General features: G+C 44.2%; 1 protein-coding gene across 1 annotated transcript in view; it reads left to right on the top strand.

Moving 5' to 3' along the window:
• The window catches only part of WDR64 (WD repeat domain 64), a 62780-nt gene that overhangs the window by 11569 nt on the left and 32593 nt on the right, over positions 1-18618 (top strand). Inside the window, exons 6-10 of the mRNA XM_035110526.2 lie at positions 1027-1137; positions 2813-3030; positions 3321-3455; positions 4629-4708; positions 11098-11237. Coding sequence (XP_034966417.1) covers positions 1027-1137; positions 2813-3030; positions 3321-3455; positions 4629-4708; positions 11098-11237 — 684 coding nt within the window. The remainder of the gene's footprint in view (positions 1-1026; positions 1138-2812; positions 3031-3320; positions 3456-4628; positions 4709-11097; positions 11238-18618) is intronic.

Consider the following 18618-nt stretch of genomic DNA (forward strand, 5'->3'; position numbering starts at 1 on the left):
ACCGTATAGATTTTCCCCATCGCTACAATGAAGATTGCACTGCACATTCCCTTTTGGAACACCTTTTTGCCATTTTGGTTCACAAAACCCATCTAAACTATCACAAACTTTTGATGCTGTACCGCTAATCCTGTTTGGAGTTAATAGGCATCTGAAGACACAGAGAGGTTCCTTCAGATTAAGTGCATCATTTATCTGGGGACTAACTGCTGCCAGGTTGGTTGAAGAGAGTTGAGCTTGCTAGTTAGAGATCATTGTATTTAATGTCCAACAGCTGCTGCTGGCACAACAGTGAGTAATAAATCGATCCATTAGGATAACTTCTCTTCCCTGCTCTTGATTATAAGGCAGCATAATTTTCTCTTCTGACTGCATTCCCCAGGTGATCATATTACTTGAACTATGTTCTTAATACAAACATTTTCCCCATAGCAGGCCTGCCGGTTCCTTGCTGTACTCATTTGGACACAAATTATATAATGCTGCCATTGCAACTGATTCTCTTTTAACGTGGTTAGATCTGGTTCATAATCATCACAGGCTGTAAACAGAACTTGAGGCTCTGCAATAATTTTGACAGCTATAGCCTCTTAAATTTAATTTAAAAGCCATTAGTGTATCAAATTGCTCTATACAAATAGAAGAGCACAGGGCAATATATCTTTGTGATATGAAATTAGGTATGAAATTAATTTATAGCTGTGTTGAAGAGCAGAAATGTTAAAGGGTTTCCATCATAATCAGATGCAAGCGACTACAAAATGTCTGAAACATTCAACATTTCAATTTCAGCTTGATTCTAGGGATATTGAAATGCTAGGGTGCACATGTAATCGATTATAAAAGTTATATTACAAATTATTAAAATACTTCCACATCTTTATTCCACTGGCATAATATTTGTAATTCCATAAACACGACTTTATCACCAAATTCTGGCAAACTCAACTTTTACAGCTGTAGTTGATACTTGGACTGCAAATATCCCTTGAATTATTGATTCTGCCAACATTTCTCTTTAATCAGGACACCTCCTGGATCACTGGATGTGATTACCTGAGTCAGCTCAAGCGTGTTGTTGCTGTGACGGAAAGAACCATTATCATCTGGGATTATAAAACACCGGGCACTGCCATAGTAAGATACTGAGTCATGCAAGTGTGTGTGTATGTGCATATGTGTTTTTGGGGTAGGGGGACAAAACAAAAATCCAAAGAATGTTTTTTGTGTGTGTGTGTTGTGCTGCAGTTTAATTCAACTATTCTGCATTCTTGTTAGCATACCTCATACTGAAGCATTGTAGCTAGTAAGCAGCTGTATGGAGAATGGAGACTGGACTCAGTTCCTACATGCAGCAAATATCCTATTAGATCAGGGGTAGGCAACCTAAGGCCCATGGGTCGGATGCGGCCCAATCGCCTTCTCAATGCAGCCTGCGGACGGTCCAGGAATCAGCATGTTTTAACATGAGTAGAATGTGTGCTTTTATTTAAAATGCATCTCTGGGTTGTTTGTGGGGCATAGGAATTCATTTATTTCCCCCCCTCCCCCGCAATATATAGTCTGGCCCACCACATGGTCTGAGGGATGGTGGACCGGCCCACGGCTGGAAAAGGTTGCTGACTCCTGTATTAGGTCATGAAGGGATATAAGCCTGGGCACGAGAGCTGTAGCTTCTCTGTCCACTTAGGACAAAAATAGACTTGACATGGGAAATCTGTTATTGGATAGTCTGGTAACTCTTTTGTGGGGGTGTTATTGTTAAAAGTAGCAACAGGGGACTAGATTGGGACTACAGCACTGGGGGTGAGGATAGTTCTTCCTTACCATTTCATTGTTTTAAATGGTCCAGCTTCTGTTGGTCACAGCTTCTGTTGGTCACAGACAGGTACCCAAAGCCTCTGCTCTACCACTGTGCTACAGCACTTCACTTCCTCTCTCTCTCTCTCTCTCTCTCTCTCTCTCTCTCTCTCTCTCTCTCTCTCTCTCTCACACACACACACACACACACACACACACACACACACTTTGTTGATGTTGCTGAGAATTCTCCTGACAGGTTCCTAGTGTCCCCCTTATAGAACTACAGTTCTCAGTTGTTGTTTTTAGCAGGAGGTACAAACTACTTGCACTGATCGTAAAGCAGACGTTTTTGTGAATGGCATATTATCAAGTATATTTATTTCAAGAGACAAGGCAAGCACATCCTCTGTCCCCTTTATTATTTGTTTCCACCATTGAGCCACTAGCTGCTGAGATAAAGGAGAATCAAGAGATTAAAGGGATCCAAATAAATAAAACAGCAAAAAATAAAGCTCTATGCAGATGATACCTATGCAGAGAAAATCTATGCAGTCTTCAACAGCACCAGAGAAACGAATGTGGAAGTGGGCTGCATATAAAGAAAATAAAGCAAAAACAGAAATGATAAGAATAGATACCGGAAAGGAGGGATGGGGGAAGAAAGTGATCATTTTTATTTCCGTTGGTCTACTAAACCAGTGCATTACTTATAGAATTAACACAAGACCTTCAGGAACTCTACAAAAATAATTATGAAGCGTTAATTAAGGAATGTCAATTGCTTTTGACAGAATGGCAGAAAATGAACCTGTTTGAAAAGGTTTGTGTACTACTTAGGCATATTTGACAAGCTAGTATATATATTTCACAGGTTGCAGCCAGGGCTTTCAAACTATCTTCTCACATAATTTTCTGAATAGCATCTTTGATTTTAAGCCAAGAATTCTTATTGGTGGATTAATAGAATAAATCCCAAAACATCTAATCGACAATCTGCTTCATTTCATAGGACAATTGTTTTATCATCAAACCCGTGGAGCACTGTGTTATTTGTGTTTGTGCCGTTCAGCGACCAGCAGAACTACTAGTGAAGGATGACATCTTACTGGGGGATGACGGGGGATACGTAAACATGTATACCATGACCAGCGATGACTTCGGACTAAAGCAATCTAAAGCTAAAAAGAAAGCACAGGTTATGGTTATTGATTCTAAGAAATTCAAAAGGTAAGTCCAGATACTTTGACAATTCTCTTTATTGAGACTGAAAGTTATTGTTTTTAAAGACAGCCCATGATGAGAAGTTTCCACACTTCTTGACACAAAAGAAAATATTGTATAGAACAATGGACCAGGTTGTCCTTGACATCAGTGGGATATGGCTAGAGCAAACCATGAAGGGGAAAAAATTCCATTTCAAATTCACTTGGTATAGAGATTATAATTTATATTCCATCTGAGCTCAATTTCTTATATATATAGATTTTTGAATTAGTATTTTGTTTTATCATCTCCAGCATCAGACGCAAGCTACATGAGGACTGGGTTGTGAAAGTCAAATACATTCCAGCCTTGAATTGTTTTGGATCCTGTTCTTTGGACAGTGTTCATTCTTTGGTTTTGGATGACCTGAGAAGACTCGAAGACAACATGTAAGTCCCTATTGTACTATATATTATTTTCATACAGATAGGCACAAGTATGGGTTAAGTCAAATTGAAAACTTCAAAGGAATTGTGAGTTATATGAGCTGTGGGTTTTTTTTAATGAAATCAAAATTAGTTATGTAAAGCCTACCAAAGTGATCTTTCATACAACTATCTTGCAAATTAGGACACACTATTAGTCTGAAATGTTGGTTTCTTTCTTCTACACCATAGAGGTGACATGAAATTTCATTGTTCTGGGTATAAGGGGTCACGAAGAGTCGAACATGACTAAATGACTAAACAACAACAACATAAAGTATTAACAAATAGGTAATTTTCAGAAAAAAGCAAACATCAGCATTAACTAACATCCCCCCCAAATATTCAAACACACAATGAATACCATAACATTATAAAGTTTTACACACACACACACACACACACACACACAGACAATGTAGAGTCAAATACAAAAAAAAAGGGTTTGTTCCCACTACATAGGACTATAGGAAGTTGCCAAATACCAAGACAAGCCATTGGTTGATCTAACTCAGTACAGTACTGTCTGCCCTAATTGGCCGTGGCTCTCCAGGGTTCCAGGCAGGGTTCTCTCCCAGCCCTACCTGGAGGTGCTGGGGATTGTACCACTGAGCTATGGCCCTTCCAGCTTCTTATTAATATTGCACGAGAGAGAAATAAAGGGGCAAAGAAGGGCAGAACCTCTGCCCCAGCAAAGCCACCAGAGCAGAATACTTATTTATATGGTGTTTCCATGCGCTGCTCTGGTTTGCCATTAAAGCGAGGTGAGTGCCGCAACCCCAGAGTCATTCGTGACTGGACTTAACAGTCAGGGGTCCCTTTACCTTTATAGAGATAAAGAACTGTGAGAAAGAGAAAGAGTTAGGTGTGGAAGGATGCCTGAGCTTCCAGCCTTGGTGGCGAGCCCAGAGATAGCAGACAGAATTTACAGGGGGAGAGTCCTTTCCTCCCTGAGTAGTTGAGGACTCACCAGGCAGAACCTCCTAGAGTAAGGGTCTGATCCTGGGCTCTGAGGGCTCCTTGGTGATGTTTTGGGAACAAAAAAGTGGACAATTATGTACTGCTTTGGCTAATGGCTACCATCATTGCATAAGACTTTATAGCCTTATTTGATCAAATGTTTTCTTGTCATTGCAGGCCTGTCAGGGAGTTCTCAGTACCAAGGGGAGTTAACGCTTTCACATACTGTGGAAAAGCCAATATTGTTGTTACTGGGGGTAGGTAAAAATGCCTTCAATCTACTAAATAAGTCTTGGTGATCGTTTCCAAAATTTCTCAGTTGCAAAATAATTGCAATGTTATTGCTGCTGCCTACAAAAAATCATTCTCATTGTTATTATTATTTACAGGTAGGTAGCCGTGTTGGTCTGCCGTAGTCGAAACAAAATAAAAAAATTCCTTCCAGTAGCACCTTAGAGACCAACTAAGTTTGTCATTGGTATGAGCTTTCATGTGCATGCACAATTCTTCAGATACCATGCATGCACACGAAAGCTCATACCAATAACAAACTTACTTGGTCTCTAAGGTGCTACTGGAAGGAATTTTTTAATGTTGTTATTTCTATAATGCCCTCATCCAAAGATCACAGGGGGTTCACAATATAAAACAAAAACAAATATGCATACTATAACAACAAACAAAAACAATACCTCCCACAGGTTAAAAGGCCACAGATTGCTTAAGCAGCCAAAGGCCAGGGAGAAGAGGAATGTTTTTGCTTGGCACCTAAAGATAGGCAACAAAGGCACTTGGTGAGCCTCCTTGGGGAGAACATTCCACAAGTGCGGAGCCACCACAGTAAAGTCCTGTTCTCACGTTGCCTGACTAACGCCTGACTCGGTATAAGGCTACTTCCTGTCTTCCTGTGCTCCATCCTGACAATGATGTAGCAGCAGCAATTTACGTCAGTTGAAAGTCTCTGGATGAAGTAGCAGCATCAAGGCAATCCTGCCATATTCTTGCTAAGCACCAAATCTAATGTGAAGGAGAAGCAGACGGTAGACATACAGAGTCTTCCTATATAGTATCATTTCAGACTGTTGGTGTTTCTCCTAGTTGTCTGCCATGTTTCATGCCTGGGATGACATAGGTTTGTTATAGAGAAAGTGAAATAATCATCTCAAATTGCAGGTGGATCACCTAGGCTTTGCTAGGTTAGTATTCAGCATCACAATGAGCCCTCCAGTTGTTCAGATCAGCAGTGTTTGTTGAACAGCAGTGAGTATGTGGAATAATTGACAATAAATACCGTATTGGCCTGAATATAAGCTGCACCTTTAAAATTGGAGGGGGGGGGGAATAAAAAAAATCCCCGAATATAAGCCAGTCCATTCCTCGCTCCTCCTGCATAGCCAGCGGTCATTCCCTTTCCTCGCTCTCTCCCTTCCTGGCCTTGGGGGAAAGGATGGGGGACTATGCGTGGGCACTGTTTGCCCTGCGTTCCTGGCTGCATACTGCAAATATAAGCCGGACTTTAACTTTTCATGGTCAGAATTGGGGGGGGGGGTAGGCTTATATTCAGGGCAATATGGTATGTCTAAAACAGAGCACATTTGGGTCCAGCTATAACACTACTCTATGTAGCTCAACCAACAGAGAAAAATAAAAATGCCTGATGCTAAATATAGACAGTTAGGTTACCAATATCCTCTTATTGATTAAGAGAGAGTATGTGGCTGAAATAGTCAACATTTTATTCCCTGTAAAATAAAAATTGACATCCTAGCAATAGTTTTTACTGAATTACACAAACATTTGCTGAATGCATTGATCATGCAACTAAAACAAGAACTTATTAAAGAAATGAGTCAGCTGCTCCTAATTACTAATACTTGGGACTAAAAGCAATTTATTCTTAGCATTAATTGCTAGGATGTCCATGGCTGTAACCGTACCGTTCTAATAAAGTGTTGTCAAGTCTTGCCTGTCAGTGGAATAATATCGCTTTAAATCATTTGATAAACGGTGAGTTATAACTCAGTAAATCTTTGCTGATGAAACTGTCTTTTCATCATTTTGTTCAGAAGTATTGGGAGAAGGTTGGAGAGTGTATTCTTTTATTGCTCATCATTCATGTCAACATAATTCTTAGAAGTCATAAATTTAATGAATGCTGCAGAGGTCTGCCTCCCTTCAAATCCTTTTTATACATTGTTACACAGCCCAAAGTCTGCCTAACACTTTCTCTGAGCCAATTCTATAGCACATGCTGCTTTTTGACAAATACAGGGAACTATGTAATTGCTTATGATTTTTTCCATTCGCACCTACCCACACCTGATCATCACACTGTTCTCTGTTTGAGGGACAGCTGCTTCCATGTGTCATCATCAACACCACCAAAAAAACATCCCTGCTGGGCTGACATTTTAGATGAAAGATGCACAAGAAATAACAGAGCTTTATTCTTGAAACTCAAAGAAGAAGTTTCAATGGAATTTGAGTGCAGTCTTATGCCTAGTCACGGAGACATAATAGTGATACAAAGCAACATTTTAAACTTTGTGCCTTCCCCATGCTTTGACCTACAGCCACCATCATCTCTGACTATTGACCATGCTAGCTGGGGCTGATGGGAGTTGGAGTCCAAAAAACCTCTGGAGGGCACCAGGTTGAGAAAGGCTGATATAAGCATTTCTCAGTTTATTCTTCAAAACATGGTGGCAGCTTCCTTACCCTAGGGACAGTAATGGAAATGAATTGTTGGGGGGAAACTAGCATTATGCTAGACCCTCTTGATTTTATGCATCTGTAAAGACTGACAGCAGTATTTCTTTTTCAAGTACATGTATTGTAATTGGCTCCCCAAACACAAGGCTGGGAAATGAAGCACAGCCCCTTGCCATAAAGGCTAACACAGGCAAACATGCTGAAACCAGAGCCTATCCAGGTGCTAAATAAATCATTTTAAAATTGCATTACTGAAACATTTCTGTAAACCCCTGTCTAAAATAGCTAGTCACAAAGTATTAGTTTGAGCAATTTATACATTCTTTGGTTACCTGCTTTCCAGATGTGTCTACTTTTTCAACAGAGGCTCAATCAGTCCACAGGCTGACAACTGTGATAAGGTGTCAGGAACACAGGAACAGAGCATGGTTTCTTAAAACCTCTGCAGTTACTACCAGGGTAGCAGAATACAGAAAGAAGAGAATTGCTCCCACTAAAAGAGATGGGAGGATTCTTGTTAAGTTCAAAGGAATCATATGCATGGGAGTAGGATCACCAGATCTACATGAAACATGAAGAATAGAGACTCCAGTGTCACAGGGTGGTAGTCAACTAAGTTTTACTCAGAGAAGGCCCACTGAAATTAATGGACCCTAACCCTAATTTCAGTGGGTCTCTTTGGGATAGTCTTCTCCCTATTGCTCTCATATGCCTTCAGTTCGACTGAAGATGGTGTGTGCTTCCGTTCAAGGAGCTAGAGGGGTCTGTTCCACCTGATGTCTCCACGCCAAGACAAACATGCAGTGGGCTCTTATCCAAGAGATGTTGTTTGCAGATGACGCAGCCTTGACAGCACACTCCAAGGAAGCTCTACAGAGACTCATCAACTGCTTTGCCCAAGCCTGCATGGAGTTTGGCCTCACCATCAGCCTGATGAAGAACCAACATCTTGGATCAGGATATTGCCAGCACTCCACACATCAGCATGGGTGACCACACGCTTGAGGTGGTAGATGATTTTGTCTACCTGGGGTGTAGCATAACCAGCAACTTCCATTGACACTGAGCTGGCAAGCATATTGGCAAGGTAGCAAAGGCAATGGCTCATCTTTCCAAAAGGGTATGGAGGAATGTGATGCAAGATGAAGATCTACCAGGCTTTTGTGCTGAGCACGCTGTAGGCAACGACTCACTACCCGCCAGGAGCAATGCCTCAATGCCTTCCATATGTGCTGCATCATGAAGATTTTGGGCAGCACATGGCAGGACAGAGTCTCAAAGAGGTGCTCTTCCAGGCTCACATCCCCAGTATGTTTGCACTTATGTCTCAGAGATGTCTATGCTAGCTTGGACATGTACACAGAGTGGCAGATGGCAGGATCCCCAAGAATGTGCTTCATGGGGAGTTGGCTTGAGGCACCATGCCTGTTGGCAGACCAACTCTGTGCTATAAAGATGTCTGCAAACGTGAAATGAACCGTGAAATATTAACCATGCCGTGGGAATTCCTTGCAGATGACCACACTGCCTGGAGACAGTCAGGTTGTGTATCCACATCAATGGCCACAGGAGGAATGACTTCTGGGAGCAGCCCAGAGAGAAGAAATTCTATGGTGCATCCGTAACAGTGAAACTGGGTGCCTTCATTTGCCCCAGCTGCAATAAGATATGTCTCTCCTGTATCAGTCTTGGCAGTTACAGTGCCAGCTGGCACTGTAACTCTCCAACAGTTTTACTTAACCCTCAGTGGTGCACTCTTCCATTGTCCCTCGAGAGCGATGGAGGCCAACAACTAACTCTGCATAATATTTAGAAGAAAACCACCCAGAGTAGCACTGCACAATCTGTGACTGGTCAGACACGTAACACCTACTACAAAGGTGCTTAATATACAGTTATCTAAGCAGGAATAAGGACATAGAGAGGAAACAGAATTCTCCATTAGACCAGTTAGCTAAGAAGTCCCATGTGGTACTTGCAATATCAACACAGTATTACATGCAACTACAGAAGAAAGTAATACAAATCCCACAAATTTGCTTCTGACAGGCTAATAGCGCAAACTAACTCAGACAAATAGCTTTCCCACCCTCCAAAATGGAGATTACATCTTAAAATGGCATCATGTTGGTTTGAGAGGCATAGAAAAAACAATAACCATACAAGTGTACCGTGTTTCCCCTTTTTTAATACGTAGTCATAAAGTAAGCCATGGCAGGGTTTTAATGCATTCGCGAAATATAAGACATACCCCGAAAATAAGACGTACCTTCTTGCTTTCCTTTAGAGCCTCGAGAGGCTTGAAACCATGAATTGAGCGCGTCACCAGGTGAGCCACGCTGGGAGCCTTTCCGCTCTTCCCAGGACTTTTTTTCCACTTGGGCCGAGCGCCCGGACAGGAAAACCCCTCGGCGTCGGGAGCCCTGCTGGCCCCTTCCGCGCCACCGGAATGTTGTGGGGCCGCATGGCCCGAAGCAGAGCGGCGGCGGGTGACAGGCAGCGGCAGGAGCCGCGCCGCCGAAAAGTTCTGGGGCCGCATGGCCTGAAGGAGAGCGCCGGCGGGTGACAGGCGGCGGGAGGAGCCGCGCCGCGGAAACGTTCTGGGGCCGCATGGCCCGAAGGCGAGCGGCGGCGGGTGACAGGCGGCGGGAGGAGCCGCGCCGTCGAAACGTTCTGGGGCCGCATGGCCCGAAGGAGAGCGGCGGCGGGTGACAGGCAGCAGCAGGAGCCGGGCCGCCGAAAAGTTCTGGGGCCGCATGGCCCGAAGGAGAGCGGCGGCGGGTGACAGGCGGCGGGAGGAGCCGCGCCGCAGAAACGTTCTGGGGCCGCATGGCCCGAAGGAGAGCGCCGGCGGGTGACAGGCGGCGGGAGGAGCCGCGCCGCCGAAAAGTTCTGGGGCCGCATGGCCCGAAGGAGAGCGGCGGCGGGTGACAGGCAGCGGCAGGAGCCGCGCCGCCGAAAAGTTCTGGGGCCGCATGGCCCGAAGGAGAGCGGCGGCGGGTTACAGGCGGCGGGAGGAGCCGCGCCGCCGAAACGTTCTGGGGCCGCATGGCCCGAAGGAGAGCGGCGGCGGGTGACAGGCGGCGGGAGGAGCCGCGCCGCAGAAACGTTCTGGGGCCGCATGGCCCGAAGGAGAGCGCCGGCGGGTGACAGGCGGCGGGAGGAGCCGCGCCGCCGAAAAGTTCTGGGGCCGCATGGCCCGAAGGAGAGCGGCGGCGGGTGACAGGCAGCGGCAGGAGCCGCGCCGCCGAAAAGTTCTGGGGCCGCATGGCCCGAAGGAGAGCGGCGGTGGGTGACAGGCGGCGGGAGGAGCCGCGCCGCCGAAACGTTCTGGGGCCGCATGGCCCGAAGGAGAGCGGCGGTGGGTGACAGGCGGCGGGAGGAGCCGCGCCGCCGAAAAGTTCTGGGGCCGCATGGCCCGAAGGAGAGCGGCGGCGGGTGACAGGCAGCTGCAGGAGCCGCGCCGCCGAAACGTTCTGGGGCCGCATGGCCCGAAGGAGAGCGGCGGCGGGTGACAGGCGGCGGAAGGAGGGGAGCCAAGGAGGGAGAAAGCAGGGCGGGAGAAAAGCCTTTCCTCTTTCCTGCCTTCATTTGTAGTGCTGCTTTCTTAAAGCAGTGTACAATTCTTACTAGTTGTAAGGAGGTACTTACAGTAATAATAATAAAAAGACACCCCCCGAAAATAAGCCATAGGCTTATTTTCTTGAGTAAAATTAATATAAGACGGTGTCTTAAAATGTGGGAAACACGGTAAGCACTTCCCCCCCCCCAACAGACTGCTAAATGATATGGTAATGATAATAATCTCATATCATGTACCAGTCTGTGGTGATGATGATGATGATGATGATATCCTAGTATATTAATAACTCTACCAGTATTGAGTTGTTCTGCAGCCCTGGTAACAGGCTCACTGGTCCATTCCTTTCTCCAGGAGATGATAAAATTCTTCGTTTGTGGCATCCTAACATCAATACTAAGCCAGTGGGGAAGCTGATGGGACATTTATTTACCATCACAGAGATTGTCACCAATGAAAAGGACCAGCACATTATTAGCCTTTCGACTGCAAAGGTAAACTACTTTTTCACTATGTCTTACTGCTGCTGCTTTCTCTTCAGTCAGTTATATATATATATAGAGAGAGAGAGAGAGAGAGAGAGAGAGATGAGACAACCCACAAATTTCCTTTGGGTATCTTCTGCCTTCCAGTTCATATAGATATAGGAAGTGCTTTTTTTCTTTTTTTAAAAAAAGCTTAGGGGCACTCTCATTTTTCTTACTAATATTGAAATATTGCCCCTCAATGAGGCCAAACTTAGATTCACAAAATGCTTAGGGGTATGCGTACCCCTGCGTACCCCCAGAATAAAAACACTGGGTGTAGGAGGTAGTCAGCTGTACAGTGCTTTAGTCCAAAACAACTCATTTTAATGTTTCCCTGAAGTCTTTATTTAAATCTCTTTCCCCCAATCAAAATGTTGAATATATTGGGAAAGCCCAGGGAAGCAGTATATAAATATATGGGAAATGACTGCATGAAGAAAGGGATACTATGGAAAATCTTGGTAACATATATCCATTTGCAAATAGTGAAATTGTTTATTTAACCGGCATTTCTAAAAAGAATCTGCATTAACATCAAAGGTAACTCAATTACTTTCTTTCCTCTTTATTTAGTCCAAAAGGGACTTCGTGCAGTCTAGAGCCTGGTATGACTTAGCCATGAGTTGTAATTTCTCTGGAGACTTCAGAGAAAAAGTAAACAAACAAAGCACAATCAGTGCAATCAGGGGCGTAGGAAGATAGGGGCGGTGAGGGCAGGCCGCCCTGAGCGGCGCGATCCCAGGGGCACCATCACAGCTGCCCACCCCGCCCCCAAAACACACGCCCCGCCCCAAAATGCACACGCGGTGGCGTCACGCTTGTGGGTGGCGTCACGCCCCTTGCTGGCCCGCCCCTTGCCTCCGTCCAGAGAGAGCACGTGCTGCAGCAGGGAGAGCGCGCATTGGCTGAGCAAGCCCCTGCAGCGCCTAGCGAGGTTGTCGCCGGAACCGGCTTGCTCCCTCGGCCGACGCACACTCTCCCTTCCTGCTGCCACGCACTCTCCCTGGGTGGAGTTGAGGGGTGGGCTAGCGAGGCGACGCTTGTGACTCTGTCGAGGGAGAGTGCAAGGGGCGTGCCATCACTACGCTGCGGAGCGGTGCCCCGCCCCTGTGGGGTGCCTCCGCTTTGACGCCCCAGGTGCCAAAGCGGCTAACAACGCCCCTGAGTGCAATCTTGATTCTTTCCGAGTTTTGCACATATATTTTTCACTCTTGATACTTGTACTGGAATATAACACTTAAAAATAGTATTGGAATATAAGTTTATAGTGTTGTGAGTTTGGGGGGAGTAAGCTGTATGCCGAGACCCTTCTAATGTCTGAGCCCCACTTCTAATTCTTGGAATAGCTTCTGGTCAGGTGATAGCCTGAGTGATGGGCCATTAAGGGGAACAAAGGAAGTGGATCTGTGCCAGAGGACAAAAAGCTGGAGGCCCCTCCCCCAGCTGGAGGGTAGTTAGAAAGACAAAATCTGAGAGCCGAGAAATGGAGTGATGTGAAGTAGGAGCAATGCTTTTTTTCTGGGCTGCTCAAGGGTATGCAGTACTGGCACCCTTTTTTCCCAAATGTTAAAAGTGTAGCACTTACTGTAACTACTTCATGGTGAGTACTATGAAGTCTTTTTTCTTTAAAAAAAAATCACTGGGTAGGAGGAAAGCTGGTAGCTGGGAAGTGAGAGAGTCAGAGCAATGTTTATTAATATAATAATAATATAATTAATATAATATAAATCATAATAAATTATTAATAAAAAATATAGCAATATACCTGCCAGGTGTAGCAAGGAGATACACCTTACTATATCCCTATAGTATCAAAAGTGTATTTTCGGTTTTCTCACCAGCCTACCATTGCATGAATGAGCTCTTGGCAAGCGCAGCCAGAGTCCACTGTATTTTGTTTGTAGCAAGGCAAAACAAAAGCCTTCTGGAAACTATTAGAGGGAATTAAGAAGACTTAGTGTTGATGATGCAAGCGCAACACCAGAGTGGGAAACTGAGTTCCAGTATCTGCTTCCCTACTTATGTTCCATTCACTACCTGCTGTGACTCTGCTCTCCTGAGCTTGGAGAACAGTAGCATTCCTTGTCAGATTATGGCTGCAAATTAATTTGGCCTGATAAAGCTGATAAAACGGGGGTGGGGGAATATTTAAATCAATTAAAAGTGTGTAATTGAACAAACCAGAGGAAATGTGAGGTTGGCCACAATTCAAAGAGCTCACATCAAGAAATGAAGAAGCATGGTAATTGGTCTCAGCCCCTGAAATATCACTACATTCTGTTATCTGCATCCCTCTCTCCTGAGTGGTGAGAGGTTTTGAAGATGACCTGAGATGGTGGTATCGTTGTGATGTATGATTTTATTTACACATTTACACAAGCTGAGTATAAGATGGTAGGGCTCACAGCATTAAAACTCCAGCAGATCATGCTCCCTTATTAGGTTTTGGGGAGGTTGGAGCAAAACCATACTTTTGAACTTGATGCAGAGATGAAGCCAAACTTATGTGTCTTCCCAGCTCAAAATGAGACTGGCCCAGATTATCTGTGGTCTAAAAACAGATGGAAGCAACTCAGGGAAAATCCAATATGACAACCATTTGATGATGACATCATGTGGCTGCCCCATATCAGTGAGCAAAGTGCAACAATTCCACATTAAGTTTCCAAGGGTGCTCCCAGAGGATCTGTATTTTGCAGGGAGATGTTGGCTATTTAATGAGTATTCCGAGTTGTTTGCAGGAAGGTTTGTTGATGTTGCATTAGAGCAAGTTCTCATTCTACGCAGTGCATTTTCTCATTACTTTCCTTATTTTGAAGTCTGCTACCTGTGCTTTTTTTTTTTTATTGTCCGAAATGCAGAACTTTGCATTTGTCTTTGTTGAATGGCATTTTTTGGGGGGGGGGGGATCCAGCTCAGCTTTCTATTTTATCAAGATACAGTGAGAACTTTGTCAGATCCTTTTCTTAAAGCAAGATAAAACGGTGTCCAGAACATTCCCATACCCACTTGGTTAGTAACCTAATCAGAAAAAGAGATGATTATGATTATGATGATGGTGATGGTGATGGTGATTATTATTATTATTATTATTATTATTATTATTATTATTATTATTATTATATTTGTACCCCACCCATCTGACTGGGGTGCCCCAGCCACTCTGGGCGGCTTCCAACAAATATAAAAACATAATCACTTCCATTCATAAACATCATAAATGCTTTCAGGATGTATTGTTATAAATGTTACTATTCTAGACGGTATAGTTGTAATGTTGCAAAAGTCTGACTTTTGTAAGCCATATCCACAATTTATTTTAAAATACTCAGCTTCACTCGGTTTCTTCTAGTTTAGCCGGATTCCAGCCAAGTGGGCTTTGTTCACATTGTCCAACACTATCCATTGAAATGACATTGCAAATTAGACAGATCTTTCCCATAGTGCACTGGGCTCAGCAGGCTGCTTCTACTCACGGAGAGGTTCTTTGTAGAGAGCAAGCAGCAGAGTGCTGTGGGTTTAAATAGAAAGCTGTGGGGCCTATCTGTGAATACAAATCTTTGATAGAGAAAGGCTTACTGAATATAGCCATTCTTCTCCACCCCCCACCCCCCACCCCGTTGCTCTCTGGATGGAAGACTGACGTACATTTTATAATGGAGACTCAGTTGCAATAAATAGGGTATGAACTGTAAGTACAATCACAAGAAAATTCACTGGCAGATCACATTCAAAAGTATGTGGAATCTCACACGAGGTGCACTTACTTTGATACGGAGTCAACAGTACCAAACTATGCATGGATTCATAGTTTTCAGTTTCAAAAACCAGCACTCACATGGCAATCTACATGAAGATGCATGACAGGGTCATTTGTTACTTTGTCCAGGCAAGTTCTCTAATTTGTCAGAACTTAGAGTAGTGCTGTTCGCTATAAATAAAAGCCTTCCCCCAAAGCGGTTTGTCGCTGGTCACCTCCAAATGTCCTGAGCAAATGTGCTGGAATTTCCCGGCTGCTCATTGTGCCTGACCTCACGCAGCCATGCGTGTGTGTGCATTGTTACATGCACAGTGGTGGCGCTGACTCCCCAGCCCCGCTTGCAGCAAACTGTGTCAAAGTTACTCATGTTTAAATTTGGCGCTTGCATAATTGCTGCAGCTCATGCCCACAGGACCAGGAAAAAGATCAAGGTGAAAGTGTTTGTTCCTGTCTCTCTCTTTAGAGCTTTGGGACTTACCTATGAAATGGCAACTTTCTCTTCTGAATGGCAAAGGAATACTGTGCCCGTCAAACATCACGTAATGAGCTCAAAGTGCTATATTATTTATCCATTGCCAAATAATTTATGGAAAGCTATCATGCCTTCCATGGAAAAGCATTGTGTAAGACCAAATTCTCTAAACTCATAATGGAATTCTGTGCATACAATCCTGAAGATTAGAAAATTGTGTATACATGGCCATCGGGTGCGAGACCCAGAAATGTTTTGCATTGCAGATTAGTAGGGCCAAGATTAGAGCTTTAGACTTCCTATTGTTACGCCAACCCCCAATCTCTTTTGAGCAGTGCACAAGCTTCCACGCGATTCCAGGCACTCACCCTGGGTCGTGTTTCCATTGAGAATCAAGACACGGCAGAGACTGTAGTGACTTTGAGATATAATATGGCTTATTCATATACAGTGGAACCTCGGTTTGTGAACACAATTGGTTCCGGAAGTCTGTTCATAAACTGAAGCGTTCATAAACTGAAGCAAACTTTCCCATGGAAAGTAATGGAAAGTGGATTAATCCGTTCCAGACGGGTCTGCGGCGTTCGTAAACCAAAAATTCGTAAACCGAGGTGTTCACAAACCGAGGTTCCACTGTATATACAACCTGCATGTACGTGGAGGGAGTTGCAGATCTTACAACATTGTCATCTCAAGAGTCTCTCTCTCTCTCTCTCTGCTTCTCTCATGGCTTCTGCCAGCTGGAGTCCAGAGCAGCCAGCCATGCTCCCAAGTTTCTGGGCTGCCGCCTTCCCAGCCAGCAGCCAAGATGGTTCTGGCCTTCCAGGCCCCACTTGGAGTGCTGCCTGACTTCCTTTTTTCTTCCTAGAAAACCCTGCCAAAACCCGAAGCTCCTTCCTGTCACCTCACACCCCTCCCTGCCACCTTGGTAACCTCTGCTTTAGACAGAGCTGGGGGATTCCTCTTGAGGTGACCACTGCTTATTGTTCCATAATGAGCTACATTCAGCCAGCCTAGTCTGGCTAGTGAGCATGGGCTACACCCAGGAGAACTGCTGCAGCCTGTATTTTCCTTTCAATGTCCCAAATATTATCTAAACACTACCATTTCTTGATTTCTACTCTTCACATTCCAAATCTGTAACACTGATTGTAAATCCTGCACAAAATACCGACTTTCTAAAAAAGCTAAATCAAAACTCTAAATCACAGATCATATGGCACTTGCTAAGGAGTAAGGCTGCAACCCTATACACCAGGGGTAGTCAACCTTTTTATACCTACCGCCCACTAATGCATATTTCTTGATGGTAAAATTTCCTTACCGCCCACCAGTGCTCGATGGAAGGAGGATTCAGCTTGTGCCGTAGAACCCCCCGGTAAAGGGGCCCCTGACCATCAGGTCCAGTCGTGTCCGACTCTGGGGTTGCGGTGCTCATCTCGCTCTATAGGCCGAGGCAGCCGGTGTTTGTCAGCAGACAGCTTCCGGGTCATGTGGCCAGCATGACAAAGCTGCTTCTGGCGAACCAGAGCAGCGCACGGAAACGCCGTTTACCTTCCCGCCGGAGCGGTCCCTATTTATCTACTTGCAGTTTGATGTGCTTTCGAACTGCTGGGACTAAGCAACAGGAGCTCACCCCATTGCAGGGATTCGAACCGCTGACCTTCTGATCAGCAAGCCCTAGACTCTGTGGTTTAACCCACAGCACCACCTGGGTCCCCCGCGCCACCTGGGTCCCCCCTACTGCCCACCTGAAATGCCCATTAGTGGGCAGTAGAGACCAGGTTGACAACCCCATGCTATACACACTTACCTTAGTCCCAAAACATCTGGAGGGCTGAGTTTGCCTATGCCTCGTCTAGAGAGCAGCTTGTTGGCTACACTGTGCTACATCATTTTCACAAGTGATCCTGGGAACAGTGTTTTGTCTAGAATATGCCACATATTACTATACATTCAATAATATAAAACAAGAGAGGCATTTTAAAATATAAGGTGCATCTACATTTGAATTACTGTTTTTAAAATGCAAACGAAACCCTTTTAAAGTACTATTTGTTTATACAACTGTATATATTTAAATTGGATCTTAAAGGGGAAGAATCCAGTCATAGTTAAGCTCATTTAAAACCATTGATTTCATCAGACGGTAAAAAAGTCATTTCCACTGAATGCATTCCAAGCGGTTCTTATTTAAAGTTGATTTGAGCATTAGAGGCAAAATCTGTCTTCAGTCTGAGTGAAACCATAATAACATTTCATTCAAGTTGTGCCCCCATAAAATTGATTGATGTTATATTTATGTTTTTGCTACTAGTTTTCATCTTGGTGCTAGAGAAAGTGATTTAAAATGCAATTACTTTTGGAATCCACTGACTTTAATCAAAATTTAATGTGTCCTTCCCTGACAAATTGTGGGAAACTCTAGGTCAAGTGCATCCTGAGGGATGGGATGCTTGAATGGAAAAATGAAATCCAAACTATAATTTGGACTTCTATATAGAACATATGGTGGTTCCTTTTCTTGTGGAACAAGACAGCATGGTGACACAATAAACTCTTTAGCTGATGGAGAAATAAACAATTTATCTGCCTTGGTAGTTCAGTTGGGAGAGCATGAAACTTTTAATCTCAGGGTTGTGGGTTCAGGCCCCATGTTTGGCAAAAGATACCTGCATTGCAGGAGGTTGGACTAGATGACCCTTCTGGTCCCTTCCAACTCTACAATTCTAAGATTCTAATTGTTAAGTACGGTCAGTTTAAGAGTGAAGATCCATTTAGTACAGGGGTGGCTAATCTTTTGGGGGACTTTGCATTTGTTTGTAAAACACTAATAAATACATTTTTGTTAACATTGACACACAGACACACAAACACATAAAACAAACATTTAAAAGTGGAGAACACTGGGGAAAGGCATTGTGGACACAAAAATATCTGTTGGCATCCTGACATCATCATAGTGGGATACCAAAGGATCAGAAAATAATAAAAAGGGGGTATTTTCAGGCTACAAAAAAGTATTGAAAGTCAGATGTGGCCTGCAGACCATGGATTACTCTAGGAATTTTGAGACTCTTGGCGCATGCATACACAGCTTAGGCCAGGCATCCCCA

The sequence above is a fragment of the Zootoca vivipara genome, chromosome 3, assembly GCF_963506605.1.
Source record: "Zootoca vivipara chromosome 3, rZooViv1.1, whole genome shotgun sequence".
NCBI lineage: Eukaryota > Metazoa > Chordata > Lepidosauria > Squamata > Lacertidae > Zootoca > Zootoca vivipara.